This window comes from Cygnus olor, chromosome 4 (genome assembly GCF_009769625.2).
Source record: "Cygnus olor isolate bCygOlo1 chromosome 4, bCygOlo1.pri.v2, whole genome shotgun sequence".
In the NCBI taxonomy this organism is placed as follows: domain Eukaryota; kingdom Metazoa; phylum Chordata; class Aves; order Anseriformes; family Anatidae; genus Cygnus; species Cygnus olor.
The window spans coordinates 7,699,554-7,719,299 of record NC_049172.1 but is presented as its reverse complement, the minus strand read 5'-3'; the positions used below and the strand labels follow the sequence as shown (position 1 = coordinate 7,719,299).

Here is a 19,746-nt window from a genome sequence, read left to right as displayed (position 1 = left end):
AGCCTATGGATGTCTGCAGATGGGAAATGAAATTGCATAAGGACTTTAGTATCTTCAGATTTAGTGTCTTATGTCACATGGCAAGAGATTTTCTTTGTGGTATATTTTGCATTTACTAAAGGTTTTTACTATTGTGAATTACTGTCTGTTTAAAAAAATAAATTTTTAGTAGGCTCTTCCTTAATACATTTTTCAAGCTAGTTTGGAAATTCGCATTTTATGTTGTTTTAAATTACTTTGTCTTTGACCTCAGGGATGTTAATAAGATTTTTCATGCTGGCATTTCCATTTACAGACAACTACTGCTTGAGGATGATAATGTTTAATTCTTTCATTTAGGGTTTTATTTAAGGTGACCAATCAACTGAACACCTGCTTCCCCATGGAAACTTCAAGAAGAAGCTGTTGAGCTTTCCATAACAATTTACTTACTAAATTTTATTTCAGGGTCATATATGATGTAAACCTCAGTCCCAGGTGGCACTGGTTTATTTCATATTAGTAAAAGCTACGTAACTATTCATATCATTCTTGTTCAACCCACATGTTTCATGAAATACAGTAAAGCCACATCAATACTGGTTTTGAAGAATCAGGTATTGGGGACTGCTGATGCTGACTTTTACAGTGCAGGATTTACACAGTAGGGGAAAGCTGTACTTGTGATGCTCTTTGCTGTACTTGTGAAAGCCTCGTTACGCTCTTCCATGGAACAAAGCAGATGCTGTTAAAATCTACAGTGCACAGTGGTGTGTTCTGTATGCCATGTGTTGCTGTGCTCCTGTAGGAGGACAGTTGCTACCTTCCCTGTGTATTTAAATGAGAATAATGAATAAAGTGTAATAAGACATCACAAAAATCAAGATTAGCATCCTAGATTTAAGTGGAAGAGGCTATTTACAGTGCTTATTTATTACATCCACCCCATTTTGCTTTGTTTTGTTTGTTATCTTAAAGAGTAATGATTCTGTAGTTAACCTATCCTGGGATCTTACATAAGATGAATACTTTCAATGTGTTTATTATTATAAAATTGAGTATATTCTCATTTATGACTTATTTACTTATATAGAAATGATTTTTCCGTAACAAAGAGCTTTAAAGGATAACAAAGACAAGGTGTAGAGGACAATATTTCTAATCACAGATATTGTTATGTACAGATAGTCTTTTTCTTCTCAACTGAGACAAAAGCATGTGTTACCCCTCTGATAAATGGGGCTCTCATAGAAACGTGGAATACCTCAGGGACTCTATTTTACAATATACACAAGTGATTTTTCATGTCTACCGCCCTACAACTTCTACAATGCATGCAGTAATGAAGAAGGTCCTTAAGTCCTAAATCACTGTTAGGCTGAAATTCTGAAATCAAGCCCACATAGAATAGCTCATAGCTGCATTCCTATTTATCGAAAGCCCCAGTTATCCTGTATTTCATCCAAGCAAGCATATATCATTTTGTTCAGTGACACTTTTTGTGAAAAGGAGCTAATCAGGTCTTTATTTTAGAGGAAAGTCTGCACAGAGCAGGATGGAAGCTGTGGGCTGTTTTTCGTATGGGGACCCAAAAAAGCGCCCTTCCAGAGGAGGACAATTCCCTGATACTTTTCTCTTGATAAAATGAAAATGGCACTGGTTTCTCAGAGTTCACAGATGCCTGAGTTTCTTCATGAAGGCAAGGCCATTTCTACATAACCACATAAGGAACTACTCCTGCAACATTTCTGCTGCAGAAAAGGTAATTCATTGCTAAATCCCAGTGCTAGAAGAGGTTTAGTATCCTTCCACAAAGAAAAAGGGGAATTAGGCATGTGCTGACCAGAGACCTTACTGAATAGATGCACCTCCTCACAGAAAACGTGAAATGGAAACCTGTTGACTTACTGACAGATTCTCTTCTCCATTAAATTTGAGGTACACGTGGACAGTGTTAGCCCCCTAAAATTATACTGAATAAACTGTTTGAGCAGGGAAGAAAACACAGGTAATTAAATGCATTTTGTAAACAGTTAAAGAGGGAAAATAGGTCAAATTTATTCCAAGCAGTCTTGAGAGCGCCCTTTTTAAAGCATTTATGTTGTGAAGAGATCTGCTTTATGTGAGCCTCTGAACGCCAAGAATACGGGAAAACATAATTACAAAGCAGAGTAGAAGGAAGCTTTGTTAGTACTGATGAGGCTTCTAGTCTCCCAGCCTTCCTCTTATATGCAGAGATGAAAGAAACAATTGAGGCAGCCAAAAAGATTTTAAGTCAGGAGCAATCACAGTATGCAAACTGTTCAGTGCTGTCCTACGATTTAAGAACAGATACATTACTGCATGTTCCTGTACAGCCTGTAAGTGCTCTGCCTGCTTTATCTAATAATGCCACATACACCTCATCCCCCAAATTTTAGTCATAACAGAAAGTTCCAAGCAAAGAAATGGAGATGTGATCTCTCCGTTCTCCATCCTGCTTTCTCTCCCACTTTATCTACATCATGTACTGAACACAGTCACTTGTACTTCTGTATCCCCAGACAGTGGATTCCATAGCCTTGCTCAGGAACAGAATTATGCCTGAACTACATTACTAGGTGCGAAGATCCTAGCCCACTCATTCCTTCTAACCACCAGTTACTTCTTTTGCTTACAAGCAAAGCTAAATTCTTAGGCATTGTCCAGTCAGCCCATAAGACCCATCTTTCTAGTTGCCTTGCCACTCTTTCTCCGTGAAATAAATCATAGCTACCTTTCTACTTTTCTCCTTTCCAAAACCCCATCCCATTTTCACTAGTGCTGCTTCTTCAATAAGTTTGTTCATTTGGGGCTGTTACAGATGTACAGGTGTTACAGATTTATAGGGCATACCTCCAAAAGTCTTCTGAGTTCCCCCTGCATCTTGGTTCCACATGCAGTATTCAGATCTCATTCCTATTGTTTGGGAAAGGTTGTTTAACATAGCATGGTTCTTGCTACAAAAAGCAATGTTGTGACTCAGAGCATAATGGTTAATTCAGCTACAGATAAAGCCTAAAAGTGATTTGCTACCATCAGCCCTGGCAGTTAGGATATTAAGATAAAGAACAGCATATCCCAATTGCAGCTTGTGATCACTTCGTGAGCAGCCTGATGGCTAATACACGCGTCAGCTCTGCTGGCTTCTTTCCCACAAATCTAGGAAAACTCTGTTGACTTGACTCGTGTGACAGGTTGAGTGCTTGGGGAAAGGGAGGCTGAGCCTACAGTTTGGGAATTAGGATTGTGTTCTTGCAAGATCCACAGGAGAAACAAAAGCCTGGCTGTAGCCAGCTCTGTAGCCTACTTTTATACACCACACACCAGTGCAGTTTTTGTAGATAATAAATCAGGCCAACCAGATGCATTCTAGTCAAGAATTTTAATGGAAACTGATGCTACATTAAAACAGCAATATTTCCTTTGCAGATGATAACCTCACAATATTTTTATTATTAAGTTTGTGATATGCATGCTATCTTAATCTCAGTAATCTTTCCACAGATAGTTACTACACACTTCAGTTCTGAATTTACTGGTTGACGAACTATTTTCCTTTATTCAACATTAAGCACACTGTAGAACCTACTGTAATCGTACTATAAAAGCAATAATTATAAGAGGAGGCAAAAAGCTGAGATATTTAGAGCCTGATTCATACAGACCAGAGGGAGACATTCAGATTGACTTCAGCTGAGACTGGATTAAGCTCTTACCCATTATGAAATAACTCCTTCTTGCTGTTCAAAGCATCCAAATATTCTGAAAGCTTTCAAAGTGAAATAAGCTCTCCATATACCTTAAAAGGGAAATGGAAAATTTCCCATTCTGCCCTTCCAAAAAATTCATATTAATGGTGGAGCTTGGAGACCTCTTCAGGGAACCTCAGAGCAATTACTATTTGTGCCCATTCAGACCTTTGTTTCTACATGAAACCTCCAGCATGAGTTCATGTTCTCACCAATCACACTTCATGATATAAACAGCTATGGAATTGGAAAGAAACTAAAAATGCCAACTTGTTCTATAAAGCTGACAGCTGCTTATCTTCCTTTTCTGCAGGAAATTTACTGGATCCTTTTCTCATTTCCCAAGCCATACATTTCTTTGTTATCTACCCAGTCTTACTGTATTGATGGCAAGACTCCTTGATGTATTTCACCTGTATGGCCTTTCACATAGATCCAAATCTGTCTTGATCCCAGCGTTAACACCAAACCATGAACATTATACCACCTGAGTTAAAAATAACTTACATGTGCAATAAATTCTGTATACTCAGCTGCCCATCCTATAAGGATGTACAGACCTCTTTCAGAAGGAAGGCTATGTACAAAAAATAAGAAACTAAATTGTACAGTTACATATATCTTTCAGGAGACAAGAATAATTTCAGGATTCAAAGCAGCTGAAAACCAGTCACTTAACAATTAAACATACTGAAAACAAATCAAATTCATTTTTCTTTGGAAAATGGCATAATCTTTCTCAGTACCATATGGAAAAACAGCAGAATCCTAGAACACAACTGGTGTTGATAGTGGCACAGTACTGGCTAATCATTTTATGAAGGTCACCCTGATTCATGCAGCCAGGCAGCATTGTAGCACAGTCTTTCACTTTTCTTTGTACTAGATCCTACCAAATGCAAATACCAGCTACTAAGCTGGTTCCGAAGCAGCGTCATGAAATTGAGACCAGAGGCTTTAACTCGTTGCTTGAAAACTGATTGTTTAGAGCAGCTTACAGAGATTTAAAATTCTGGTTTTCATTGCACAGCAATACTGTGTTGCCTCTAGATCTGTCCTCTGTAAGGCATGTCTGAGTCTTAGAAAACTACACCATTTTTAAGTTAAGAGTACACAATAATGCAGTATTTTTTCCAAGCCTCAGCAGTACAAGCATTGCATTAGCTAAAAACTAAGTATACCATATGCATGCCAACACATATTTTCACAGTAATATTTAGTACTTATCAGTGATTAATCATGAATGTTCTTAGAAAACTATTAAACAATATCATTCTGATTTACTTATTTTATGGCTGGCCAAAATGGAATCAGAATGAGAGAATCTTCCTAGACCATTGGAAAGAGCCGTTTGAGAGGTGATAAGAAAAACATGAATTCTCATTCTCAGACTATTACTCTTTTCAAATTTATGTTCTATAAGCAAGTAACAAAATTCTCACGAGTTAAGCCAAAATATAACAGTCCACATGGGAAAAAAAAATTTTACAGCAGATTTTTTCCAATTCCTTACCTGTACCTCCCTCCAGCAGTTTATTCACCAACTGTGAAGTTTGTCTATTACTCATACTCCAACAGGCTCAGAGGCACCTAAAAAAAAAAAAGGGATAGAAGGTGTTTCCATAGCAAGCACTGCAGAAAACAGTTTATTAGTTGAGTGTCTAGATACGGCCAAAGAGTCTAGTTTATTCTATGTTAGAAAAGTAGCCATTATTTGACCAGAAATATCAACTATCACTAAATTAGCAATAGTAGAAAACATCAGCTGAATTAGCATGGGAAAGAGAAGAAAGAATGTATTAGCATCTTCGCTAAGCATTGTGTATTTGTAATTGGGAAGTAAGAGTTTGTTTGCTTGTTTTTGCTAAGCTTACAAACATCATTCTTCTCCTTTTAACATTGTGTTTTAATTCAGTCTAATTATATAATCATAGCTTTTAAAATAACAATATTGAATATAATATCTTTGCACTCTTGGATCCACTTCTGTAGATTTTTGCAACACTGCACCATGAATAATATTGTAGAAGCCAAGCCTTTTAGTTGTTTACATGATAGCTACACAGTTACCTGGTTTTATACAATGTTCCAAACAGTGCAATAACAACAGTTAGTCAATATATAATATGCAAACCACTTAAATTCAATTAAATTTGTTTCATCCATATCTAAAGAATATTGTGCAGCTCTTGGACACACAAATTGGACATTAGTGGCCAAGAATTGTATTCATACAGTCTATCCCTTGATGCAGTAAAGTTCCTGGATATCTCAGCCAGGGTATCAGGACTCTGTTCGGTCAGAAGATTCTTATAATACTTTTTGGAAACTGGGATAATCAAGAGACTGTGCCCATCAGAGGAAGTTGCAGCCTAAGTATTTGATACAAGACAGAAGACTGGATGCAGCAGAGGGTTAGGTAAGACTACAGATAGCAACAAGATCATCAGCATTAAAAACAAAGCTGTATTCCTGTCATAGAAGGGGTATAGAAAGTTGGTCTTTGAGCCCCCTTGGTACTGAGACTGCTGACCATCTGCATAGCTGTCCAGCCAGCCGAATGGCCTGAGGAATCAGGGTGGGTGCCATAAGTGCCCTGTCTACAGCAGCATTCACATCTCTGTGAAAAAGATTCAGTTCCCTGAGACAGTGTCCGGTTGATTTATCAATGACACCTTGACACCTGGCCTCTTAGTGTGGGCTGTTCTGCAGTCGTAGCGCTTTGCTAGTTGCCCTCAAGTCAAATCGGGGGGCTGCCTTCTGCTAAGGAGGTAAACGATTTCCTAAAACAAAACTTTAATGGTCTCATCCCTTGAGACACAAGCATCTCCCGCTGGTCAGCTCCTCGTGCAGGCAGTACTCAGACAGTCACCAGCCCACAAGCTGCTTCTTGAAGCTGCTTTAGAAGGCCGGATCTTGCCGCTCCCTGGGGCTTCATGCTGTGGGGCAAGGATCGCACTGGCCTCACACCCAAGACTCCCTCCCAGCTTTTCCGAGTTTCCAGGGCCACTTGTTACTTTCTCACGTCTCTGAGTAATTCTTTTCTTCCCAGGGCTTCGTAGGATCTGCAAATATGCTTTATGGTGTGGGATTTTTTTGTTTGGTTTCACTTTTTGCCTCTTGGGCTTCTCCCAACCTATTCCAAATCCCCATGGGCCACACGCTTTCTGAGTCTGCTTCTCTAGCTGCTTTGTGGGAGAACCAGAGCTCCTTCAAGCTTTAGCTCTCAGTACTGCTCCTTGCACAATGCCAGGCTAAGCACCTTGCCAGGCTCCTTTCAGCAGCACCCAGCAGAAGGCCTCTGCCTTGTACCAGCCTTTGACCGTGCCTTGCTCTGTTCACACCCTCGTTCTCGGGCAAATGAAGCTGAGAGACATCATTGCATCCAAGGCCCTGGAGTAAAAAATCTAAATTAATTGATGCGTGCAGATTTATTCTGTTAATATCATGAGATGCTATAAATCCCTACCTGCCATTGTAGAAAAACTGCCTGATGCGTTATTGTATAATTGGATTCCATGATTTATTTCATGCTGTACGAAACAAAAAGCATAGGTTGGCTTCAGTTCTGACTAATGTTCTCATAATCCTAGAAAAAATTGTTTGGCTGCAATGAAATGACTCTGGAGTTGCATAGAGTTATAAAATCAGCTGAGGAATCTGCTGTAAGCATTACATGTGGAAAGGAAGGCAGAGGAAAGTGCTGCATTCAGCACGCAGAGCCTTTGCCTGTCTTTCGTATATCTACTATAACTTTTTCATACTGCTTGGTTTCTTTCTGTCTTTTTTTTTTTAATAGAATTTACTAGTAAAAATTACTACACCTTAAAATCTCACTGGGACTCAGGATAAATTGCTTGCCAATACTGTGACTAGTAGTATTTTATGTCTTGTTGCTGAAAAAAAGAAAGTTTCTTCTGTTACATCAAAATCTCAGGCTCACTAGCAGAATTTGACTGGAAGAGAAGTATTGAAAAGTCTTGAACAATAAATTTATCACCATTCTTTTGTCTGAAATAAGAAACACATGATTTTTCTTGTATCCATCTGACAGAAGAGGAATATGAAAATCAAGCAATTTTTTTTTTAATTAAATCAAGGATTTGAACTGGCTTGCACTTGGTTGTTGCACCAGTGGAACATTAGGGACATTGTGTTATTGGCACATTTACCTGTCCCTTCAAACACTCAGCCACACTCCTGACCCTGTAGACAAAAGAAATCCTGTGATATTCCACAGGAAAGATGAAGGCTTGTTAGTATTGATATCCTATGGTCCATTCATTTAACATATTATAGGGAGTCTTCTAAAAATACTGCTAGATCTCCATATGAATACAAAATTTTTAAAACTTATTTGCTGGAATAAACTAGTTGAATACGTGCTATTGAGCACCTGACAGTTCATTTTTAGTAGATTTTTCATCCATCATCTGTCAGTGCATTGCCCAAACTGAACCAGGTTTTCAAAGCTGTGTGTCTGGTAGCAGCCTCGGGGCCTGTACGCTGCTGCTTCAGTTTTCATTACCCAGCAAATATGCTGGAAACAATTTTATCCAGAAAGACCAATGCTATTTTCAGTCCTTGAAGACACTATATTAAAAGACAGCTCTCTGTTTGCATTTCTAGTTTACTCTTAACCTATTTTAGCAATCAATTCTGAGACAATACCCTCAGTGAAGCTGGAGTTAGGGCCAAGGATAGATAGCAGCAATATAAGATCGACCAATTACAAGACTGTTCTACTTATCTTTGCAGCAAGCATGACTAATTCAAGATGATTTTTTTCTTCATAAAGGAAAAAAATTTAGGGCTATACTGATTGATTTTTAATCAGTAAGCAATTATAACAAAATTGTACTTCTGGTAATCAAATTCTACTAATTCCTGAAGGAATTAAATAAAGGGAAAGGAATTTCAGAACAAGAAAGAGCAACCCCAAATCAATTTGATCTTTCAAATCCTTAAAAAATGAATCTCAAAGTACAGCATTGCTATGCCCTGTTGCTTGTAGGCAAGTGCACAGAAGATATGGAAAAAGCAGCAAACTGTAACAACAATGCAATATAGTTACATGAAGCTTGCTTTCCTTGAAAAAATAAGGTCAACGTAATGCTGCTCTCTGTTCTGCAACGGGGTTGTAGCTGTAGTCCTGCAGTCAAAGAATTTACAGGGTCCAGAATCCACTGCTTTAAAAAGCATACACAAACAGATTCAAAATAAACAGTAGGGTCAAGTATTAAAATTGAATGTCAGCATTGCATTAAAAGTTCCACCTTTACAGTGTTCACATAGCAAAAAAATAGTAAACTTCTAGGTAACACAAGTGATAATGTTTTTTTCCTAACATCTACATAGAAAATGGGATTTGCATTAGGTAAGGCTTTGCCCCTAAAATTTAAGAGTTTTGTTCTGATAATTTTTTCTATTTTCTTATTGAAAAGGGAAAAAGAGCAAGAGCAAGAGAGCATGTAAGCAGGACCTCTCTTCCTTTGGAGTTCTGCTCCTGCTGCTTTTTCCCCATATATAGTCATAGTATTCTGAATGTCACATCATAACTTCCTCTGCAGCAGCTAGTTTGATGTCACAGAAGATTATGACTTCAGGTGAAAGAATAAGCACCAGGAACAGATGTACACTAAGAAGAGCCATGCAATTAGGCCCTAATTTTAAAAAAAATTTAAAAAAGTAGAAAAATAAATTAAAAATAGAGCATGTAGAAAGAACTCTTTTTTCCCCCTCCTTGGGCTACTGCAAATTAATTTATCTTAAGAAAAAAAAAAGAAGATATTCTCCATAAAATACTGGTCCAGTCTAAGCAATATTTTGGTCACAAAGATTGGAGCCAAATGCAATAAAGGAGAAGCACTTCAGGAAAAGCACTTCAGTGAAAATAGCAGTATAAAAATTAAATAATTTGATCATTACACCCAATTGCAGAGGAAAATAATTTTAAAATTAATGCTTAAAATAAAAGTAATATTTTCCATGTCACCCCAAAGCTACTCTCCAGGGAGCTTGGTTTATGCAAATCAGGGACCTTTATCTAACACATCATGCTTTCCCTCACCAAGTTGCACCACTTAACTCAGTGCAACTATTTATGCCAATAAACTTTTGGAGCACATGAATTGGAGAAGAGAGGATTCAGGTTTCCAGTTGCAAGACGAAACCAAAACATTTCAAAAACCAAATCTTAAAATTTAAAGCCCAAAAGATTATTTTTAAGAAATGCTGTCAAATAGTTTTCTAGCTGATTATCTGAGAAATAGGTGCATTTTTGAAACCTACATTTATAGTAAACATTATAAAAACTTGCTAATTTGTGATTTCTGGTACTTTTTAAAGGTTAAATCTATTTTCTGTGTTTCAAGTCTGCAAAACAATGTAAGGCCCCTACAGAGAAATGCCATTATATTTGAAATACTATTGTGAATCATAAATTTTGGATTTCAGAATGGAGATACGGTAACAAAGATTTGGGAAAGAACTGTTTGGAAAGCAATGGCACTGTGGCCATTCATGATGTAAAGGTATAAGAGGCAAAGGTAATATGGAGTATTCATATCTTACCTTATTTTGTGAGGAAAAAAATGAACAAGCTTTCAAACAACCCTTCAGTACATAACTACACCAAACATAATTTTCTGTGCTTTTACTTAATTTACTAAATTTCATATTAAAATAGGCCCAATATGAAAGCAGCAAGCTAATTTAGGGTTTAGATAAAAGAGCATTTAGATGAGCTATTTGCAAAAATATTTTCTGATATCTGTCTGTCTTATGGCAGAGGCCTTTGCCTGATGTCACTGTGTTTACAGAAATAATTGCCTCAGAGTAGTGACAAAAATCAAAGTGCCGGTGCATGTATTTTAGAAATAATTCATTAGCTGTATATAGCTCATGGTTTACATCATTTTCATGTTTTAAGCTGTAGGTTTGTTTATGTTTTTTTCCTGTTATCTTTTAGTATCCAGTAGTTAGTTTTAAGGTTTAGTAAACCAGGGAAGAAAGCTCAAGGGAAAATGATGCAAACACATCTTGGGAAAAGCAAATTGAAGCTGTTCAAAATTCATGACATTAAGAGTTCTGGGAGTACAAGTTCAGACTCACAAACTGCATCTGAATTGCTGCAGCTCTGTCAGATACCTGAAAGCATGTTAATGCATAGGAAAACAATTTCTAACATAACATATTATTTTAGTTACGCATATTGATCATACTGTATCTGTATGGCAACATCTCTTTGTATTTTTTTAAGGGTCTCTCATTCTTGGAGCAAAAACATTCTACAGTACATATACTTGAATGAAGAACAGACAAATCACATGAGCAGAGGGTGGGCACAGAAGATAAACATACTTTGCAGTGTGAAAACAAAGACATGATCAGATTGGAGAAATGGCTGCACCAGCTCCTCTCATCTTGGAAAAGTTTTCTTTTTTTTTTTTCAGTAAATGAAGGCTGAACTCCTGTAGGCCCTAATTTACATCAGCTCCCCCACTGACAAACAGTCCCAGCCTGGAGGAGAGCCAAGCATGGGTCCTGAAGAAACCAAACACCGGTGAGGAAAGGTTGAGATTCTTTAGAGAAATAGGCTTTAGGCTGCCACATCTTCCCAGGTGACATTCAAGAGGAACAGGTGGACGAGACACTTCCTCCTGTCCCCGTGGCTGAGTTTTAAAAATCTCCTAGTCACGCATTAAAAATAATTTGCTCTTTGGCTGGGGCATCCCTTAGATCACTTGTGACTGGGCCATGGCAAAATTTGACAAGAGTGTGCATGGGAGGCATGTGATCAGTCACAGTAATTTGATAATCCATATTAAAACCCATTTTTGCATAAAACTGAGCAACTAAGGGTGGAAAAAAAAGACTGTACTAATTCTTTGAGATAGTTATGTTGGGTTGGACTAAATAACATTGGGGAAATAACTTATTCTATAATAAATCTCACTATACATTTCTTTGTAGGAAAAAAACATCCCTCTGGTCTCCTGGCTTGTTGTCACTCTGGCATCTTTGAATGGCATCATGCGTACTTAAAAAAAAATAATACAACAGCATTGCCCTTTGTGAGCTGTAGAGAAACATTTTTAAGTAGAAATGTGAATGCTTATTAACTGTTCAAACGTTGATCTCATAGGAATAGCAAATGTTTATTTTAAAAGGTCACAGAAAAAAAAAAACTTCAACACAGCTTCTGGGAGGCTGGAAGTACTTTAAGTGTGGGAGTTCATAGAGCTGCTGAACTGCAAGGTAATAGTTGGACTGAGAACAAGACACAGCAACATGCTGTGGTCTTGTTTTGACTGTAAATGATTTGGAACTCGGTGAGTATTCTTGTATGCAAAATCTGTTTCTTAGCGATAGAGCAGGGAGAAGCGAGTCCATAATAAGTACGTGTAGCACTCTGAGTCAGAAATACACTTTTTGCTTGGGGATGCAATGGGGTGTCGTAGCCTGAGCGTGGAGTGGGTAGTCAGGACCTTCAGAATCTTCCTCCTACACCTGGTGCAGGATTCTTTGTGGCCCTGCACTAACAAGCTGAGTTAATCCTCTTGGGCATATGAAGGCAGCACCAGGAGATCCTAATTATAGTGCTAGCCCAGGTCTGCTCTTTACCCAGCTTTGTTGGGTAAAAAAGCAGCTACACAGGGTGAGCTCTAGCATGGGAAAGAGGTACAGCAACAAACTCAATTAAGGTCTCTCTCCTACTTTAATCTACCAGCTTATGCAGTCATGTCAAAGACTGGCACTTATATCCTGCCACCTACCTGGGAGGAATCCTGAAGTTCCTACTTTTTGAGTACTCTATACAGACAGACTGTTTCTTGGAGTGAGATTTGTTGCTGACTCTTTCCTCCTTAGTTATGCTGTTGGTACAGTGGAAGCTGATTATCTGCCTAATGAAAATATTGTGTGGGTAAAAATGTTATCATACGTCTGAAGTGAGAGAGTACCATGTACTTAAAACATAGCAGTTCTTGATCTACAACTTCTTTGACAAACCAGAGAGAGAATGGAAGTAGAAGGATGTGTGAGTTCAGATCTTCAGTTGTTCTAAGGTACTACTACACAATTATTTTCAGTGGAGTTGTGCCAAATTCCACCCAGGTAAGGAACTTGGCTTGTAACTGGGGTTTTTTTTGTGTGTGTTATTATTTATTTACTTATTTATAACCTTTGTTTCCAAACCCTCGTCAGACTGTACCTTTATATTATTTGTTGTTTAAATATTTTATATGCAGTTCCATACCAAGACATGGAAACTAGCTCAACACCTGATTTTTATCTCAAGCTTAATTTTATCATGGTTTTAGTTTGCTGACTTTAATTCCATTATAATAATTTGAGAATGATGTTTGGTCTATTTAATCCAGAATTGGTGATTCTGTTTTGTTTTGACTCACAAAAGAGGTGAGTCAAATACAAAATCATGTAATTGCATAACTTTTGTAATCAAAAAGAGTTCTACATGAAGAAACATAAAACAGTATGCTGGAGTATTAAAGGAAAGTTTATTTGTTTATTTTTTCTCTACTGATTTGATAAACATAAGTGCTTAATCTGAACAACTGTATTGTCTTACTATATTATGCTGTAGAATTTTATTTCACTTCAGCATTATGCCTTAGTTTATCACTGCATCAAGAATGAGAGAGGTTTATTTTTTTCATGTTTTTCCTTTTTTCACACTCCATCCTTGACACAGAAGTGCTTACCTTGAATTTAATAGAATCATAGAATAGCTTGGGTTGGAAGGGACCTTAAAGATCAAAGTTCCAGTTTGTTTGGCTATAAATAGATTCCAGTTTCTAATTTTTCAAACTGAAATATACATACCTGAAGCGAATCACATTCCTTGAACGTCCTGAGCAGATCAGAGGTGGAGACAATCATGGCAATGACATTTTTCCTCTTCTGCATGTCTGATTTCATGGTTATTCAGCAAAATGCTTATGACTGTGGTAATAAATATAATAGTTAAGATACACCAAGAATTTCCCTTCCAACTCCACTCAGCAAATTATCTGAAGTCCCTGCATATACCCCTTTATGTGTATATACACACTATAGTTCTCTCTCCCTAACTCAAGGGGTATAAGAGGTATAATATGTCCCTTATAAATAGTATTGACAAGAATTGGAAGATTTAGAAACTTTTTTTTACAGAGCTCTGGAACGCTTCGTAGTGGAAGATTGTATCATTAATGAGGGTAACCTTGGTTTTCATACTGAATGCGTTGTAGAACTAGGAAACCTCAGTATGTCAACCTCCAAGCGTCCAAGGGAGAGAGGAGTATGATAAGAGTGCTGAATAGCAAAGGAAAGAGGAGATCTGTTGTTGGGCCATTAAGAAAGGGAGGGGAGGGTGTTGGTTTTTTGTTCTTTTTTTTTCCCCTCTAACTCTACCTTTAGTGATTTTTTTTTTTTTTTTTTCCGCTGAAGATTTTGTTTTCATCCAGATTTTTGAGTTGGTTCCAATTGTAACTCATTTGGAAAGCTCTCCTTTTGGAAGCCATGCAATTAAGGTTATTGACTAGGTCTATTGCTGACTGCCCGCTGGGAAAGGAAGCGGTATTGTTGATTACTGTAATAAAAGCCAATTTTTCCTTTATTCATACATTGATAAATCAAATTGGATTTGTTGTACAGAGTTCCATACAAAGATTATGGTGTGTTATTTATGAAACCTCAACGCTGTAGTCTGTTGCTGATGCAGAGTGAGTTCTTCTTTTAGCCATACAAAAAGAATCTGATCATGGTATTAAATTCCAGGTATAGAAGTACGAAGAACATTCTGTGTGGCAGACTGAGTGCATGAACAGAGTTTTTCACTGAAAACTAGTACCTCTGGTCTGCTTTGTCCATTTTTTCCCCGTCTCCCATTGCTCATGGTGTATTCTCTATATTTTGATTTCTCAATCTGCATAACAGTAAGAGCAATTTACCTGATCCACAAAGCCATAAGGATGTATGGACTAGGCGTTGCAAAATGCTCAGCACCTTCTTCTGCATAATCCAATGTGAATCAGAATATTATTTATCAGCTTCAGGGGCTCTGCCTCAAACTAAACTTCTTTACAAAGGTATTAGTGCCAAGTGGTTAATCCATTTTGTTGTAGATGTTTTCACTTTCCTAGCTCTGTTGCACTAAATGCTGGCCCTTGAGCATCTCTGCAGATGAATTTGACAACACTGGAGAAATCACTTCACTGTTTAAAGAACTTGCTTTGTATAATTACTGTCATGTTTGGGACTCTATGGTGGGTTTTGGTTTCATTTTTTTTTAATGTAACTCTTTGTTTTACAGATGAGGGCAGGAACGCAGTTGACCATGCAGGTGGTGCACATATTGTAGTAGACCATATAAGGTCACTGTGCAATAAGACAGATCCAGCCAGTGAGAAGCTCTTGACTGTCTTTTGTGGCATGCTGATGAACTATAGCAATGAGAATGGTAAACAACACCAAAAACTTGCTTTATGTCTACCAGGAGAACAACCCCATCAAAAGAGGGGAAAAAAAAAAAAAGATAAGCGTTAAAGTCAACTGTAGGTTTATGTTGTGGAAACTAACACTAAATTATTTAAAAAGATCGAGTAACTCAATTCATATATACAATTTTCCATTTCAGTAAAGTCATGTTCCAAAAATACTATCTTCCTGAGGCAAATTCATATAGCAAATCATATACAGATTTAAAGTCAACATTTGGAATTTACTTGTGTCTGAAAGCAATACAGATTTGCAGAAGTAAACTAGATGGTTACATTAAGTCCTCTTTTTCATTTAGTATCAAGTGACACTATAATACTGATTTGTCCCAGGTATTCTTCTGTTGAAATTTGGAGTAAATACGCTAAACAGTTCATTTTTCTCTGTGAGAAATGTATACAAAACCATGTTACTTTCATCTAATATAAATGGGGAATAATTTATGTTTATGTCTAACAGTATTCTGTGCCTACAAATTATAAGTGGATGTTCTTTATCACATTAAGTAGAGGTGTTTAGGGCCTGGGACAAAAATCCAAGATAGTAGCTTAAGTGAGAAATCCTTGACCACTGAGGCTGTGAAAACACTGTTCTACGGTACTTGTACAAACATACTGCTATTTTAGTACCTAGCTTGCAAGCATGCAAGTGTGGTAATATGCCAAGGCACATTTTATAGCATTCACATATTTTTCAGGTTTTTCTAAATTGGAATTTCTAAGAAAATGGGGAGAAATGTAGAAAGCTGAATAGAGGCTGTTCTCCCAACTTGAAATGGCACAGATTGCAAATGTAGTCAGCTAATCACATTGTTTCTTCAATCATACCCATTTCCTAATTTGTAGTCTTTTATCATAGGAAGAAATAGCTTCTGTATTAGCTACTTACCATTGTAATTTATCAGTTGCTGTAACTCACTTTCCAAACCTGTGTCTCCCAAACTCTTCTGCTTTTGAGGAAGGTCCTTAGGTTTAATTTTTTTTGACCTGTACTCTATGAATTTTTAATCTACTTTACCATCTCTTCTGGTATAGCTTTTCCTTGTGTGTTTTCTGTGCCATCTCTCCAGAGCTCTCAGCTCTTAGTGTTACTTTCCTGCCTCCAAATATCACTGCTGTATGTGTCTCATTTCTTTCTCTTGTTCTTGCGTTCTTTTTCTCTCCTCTTTTCCTAGTACTATCCAAGAATACTTGTTTACAGTACTTCTGCCTTCTTCACCAAATAACAACTTTCTAGCTCCTTTATTTCATAGTTTTCAGGAACTTTTTTGCTTGATGTCTGTGTATCACGTTTTTCTGAATTTTATAGTTAACTCCATATTTTCTTTATTTGTTAAATTTTTTTGAGCAAATAGATTTTCTCACCTATAAGCTGCCACAATCCTCTGCATTAAGACTAATAAGCATCCAGTATATTTGATAGCTCAAGACAGACCAGTCCCAAAGTGCTGTGTAGAGATACTGCATCAGTTTTGCTTCAGTGACCAAGCTCCTAGCAAATCTTCCCTAGGTAAACTAAAGATAAATCTCCAAGATAACAGTTTAACTGTTAAGAACATTGAGTAAATGACTTATCCCATCTAGTAAGATAGCTTATTCTGATGCAATCTATAAAGCAGTTGTATAGTTCAGTGTCAAATAGGAGGATTCACTAGCTGCTCTCTACTCTGCTAAATGACAGCTTTTCATCTCACACGAACTAACAAACTGATGCAATGCTCGCAGGATCTACTGAAGCGGTGTCAGAAGTGAGAAACACTCCCAGTTCCTGATTCTGGCTGCAGACCACTGCCCTGTCCCACCACCACATCAGGGAGGAATGCTGGGGACTTTCCAAATCCTCACTTTCAGTCCATGTACTTGGTGGTCTCTGTAAAGGACCTTTCTGTAGGCACCCAGCACCCATGGGTATGCTGTGTATTCTCTGGTCCTGTAGTTCCACTGTGGCCAGTGAGTCTGCCCACCAGCTGTGGCAACAACTGAATTAAACTCTGAATTAAAAAAAAAAAAAGAGCTTTAATAAGAAGGCTCAGGAACATGTGCGTGGTGAGACAGGTAGTTGGCCTGTCTTGCCAGATTTGTTTTAAGAGCCATAGGTACAGCTGTAGCACAGTTGTGAACTGCTCTGAAAATACTCCCTACAAACCATATTGTATGTTCAGTACAACAGTCTGTGTCAAATGTAAGCCCAAGAAAAGCGCTTACTTCCACATATTGCAGCGCGTCAGGTGGATCATATGCTAGGTAATTCCAGTTCTTTACTGACCTGTTAAAGAAGCAAACTCAAATTGCCCTGACAGTGAATTGTGTGCACAGATTAACAAATACTGTTTTCAGGATTTACGTGCAAAAACTCAATCCCATGTTACCTACGAAGAAGATAAACACTGTATTGGTTTTACTGAGAGATGAGAAGTATGAGATTGCATCCTAGAGCCCCAGATTGTTTTGCCTGTAGTTATGGAAACAAATTGGGCAAAAATAAAAAAGAATACTGGAAGCATGAGAAGGAAGTGTTTCAGTCTTTGAAATAGCACTTCTACCTTCTGTTTTATTGTTTCTCTAATCTTTCCCTGCTTAGCATGCTATGAAACAAAGTTGCAGGTGGGGACTTTGAAGATTCTTTTACTGCTTTTAATGACTCACACTCTTTCAAGTTGCACTAGCTATCCCCATAAGGATGATTACGGTGTATTTGGTTTAGTTGTGTTTAATTATCTGTGAACACCCTAATATTTTCTAATTCTTAGCATTTTATGAGCAAAGAGCATATAAATTGTTTATTTGATTCTAAACAGCTCACTATTCTCAGTCTACTAATTGCCCTCTTTTTCCAGTAGTGACTACTTTATTTTTAATAGCTATAAACTACCTTCTTTTTTTTTTTTTTTTTTTAAACACTGGAGACTCATTCTAGAGTGCTTCGTGTTTTTGAACTAGCATAGGGCATTTACCACACATGAATTTTACCAAAATGGCAACTAAAGCGCAGCTACAAGTAATATTTTCTTTTCCTAACCAGAGCAAATTAGCATTCTTGTATCTTGTACTAGTTCTGGATGCTCAGCTTGCAATTGTAACTCCATTCATAACGTTGTTGTCTAAGCTTTAAAACTGAGATTTCCTTCGTAAGGTTCTCGTGCCATCTGCTCGTGTTCTGGAATTATTTTTGCCTGCTGTCTCTCGATCCTTCGTTTGCTTCCTTGGTATCTTATCATTTCATTAGGTGCTACAATGTTAACAGAACAAACTTGGCTTTGGCATCTCTTCCTGTTCTTTTAAGCTTTAAAAAAAAAGTGTTGATTTTTAATTGCATTGCTAGAAATCAGAGGGATTTTTTATGGGATGCATCCCTTTGTCCTCAGCCTAGGATTATCTTGACCCTGTCTGTCTTAATCGTATTTTAATACCTGTTTTCAGTCAGACTCAAATAGCTCATCCCTACTTTCCATTATTAGTTCATAAAATGCAAAGTTGCAGGTATGGCTAGGAATGAGACAAGTGTGTTTGTGAATGTTTTTGCTCGTGGCATAATTTCTGTAAAGAAGCAAGTCTTGACAAAAGCCTGTAGCAATTCTTTCTTTGTCAAGCCATGCAAACTTTCTTTAGGGAACAGAGCAACTATGCTTTAAAACAGCTGTTTTGGCACCCTTTGATGTGATCAGTGTGTTGTTATACTTCTATTCTGAGGACATATTGGTACATACAGTCTCTATATAGCTACGAATCTGCTTAAGAGCAAGAGGCAAAGCAGGCTTGGATAAAGAGTGAAAAACTAATAACTAATAAAACTAATAATCACATGCAAATAGTCATGTAAAAGAGCTAGTGACATGAGTAGTTATTCTGCAGATCTCATAATCGTGTGACCTAAGACTATTTACAAGTTAATGGGATCGGTGTATAAGGCAGCTAATTGTCTCTTGAGACTTACAAAACAAATCACAAAAGCATTTTTAAATGGATAGAAGAACTAGGTCAATTGGATTCTTAGGTAGTCAAATTGTAGATCAGAAGTCAACTGGATACAGTATGCATGTGTGAAAGTACATGTATATATTTACATATGGATATATAAAGAAAAAGTCTGTTTATAGATTACTTTCTCATCTCATTTCATATTAAACTTTAGTCTGTCAAAGTTGTCTTTTTCATTCAGTGCCTTTGTAAAATGTAAAATTACGATATTAAATCATACAACTGCCAAGCTTTTCTTATTCTCACAAAACTCTTAGTGAATGGAATGAATGTTGGGGACTGTCTTGCAATGTTTACCATCTACAGAAGCTACGTAAATACACAAGGACTGAAAGGGAGATTTATGGTACCACGATCACGGTCTAATAGCAATATTTCAACGTTTCCTTCTAAGACTTACCTTTGCTAATTTTCATGCTTGCCGTGGTTTTTGTTTCATTTACATCACAGCTAAAAATGTTTAGCATGCTTTCAAGTCCTAAATATACTTAAATGCAAAGTAATCTAAAGCATGTAAA

General features: G+C 37.3%; 1 protein-coding gene across 11 annotated transcripts in view; it reads left to right on the top strand.

Annotated features, from left to right (window-relative positions):
- The window catches only part of RAP1GDS1 (Rap1 GTPase-GDP dissociation stimulator 1), a 97,467-nt gene that overhangs the window by 55,028 nt on the left and 22,693 nt on the right, over window positions 1-19,746 (top strand). For 8 of the 11 annotated variants that reach the window (XM_040556712.1, XM_040556707.1, XM_040556709.1 and 5 more), the window contains one exon: window positions 15,067-15,213. The exons of 2 other annotated variants lie outside the window; for them this stretch is intronic. In XM_040556712.1, coding sequence (XP_040412646.1) covers window positions 15,067-15,213 — 147 coding nt within the window. Of the gene's footprint in view, window positions 1-1,250; window positions 12,867-15,066; window positions 15,214-19,746 lie in introns of those variants that run through there. One more of the 11 variants, XM_040556718.1, reaches the window with a different exon arrangement.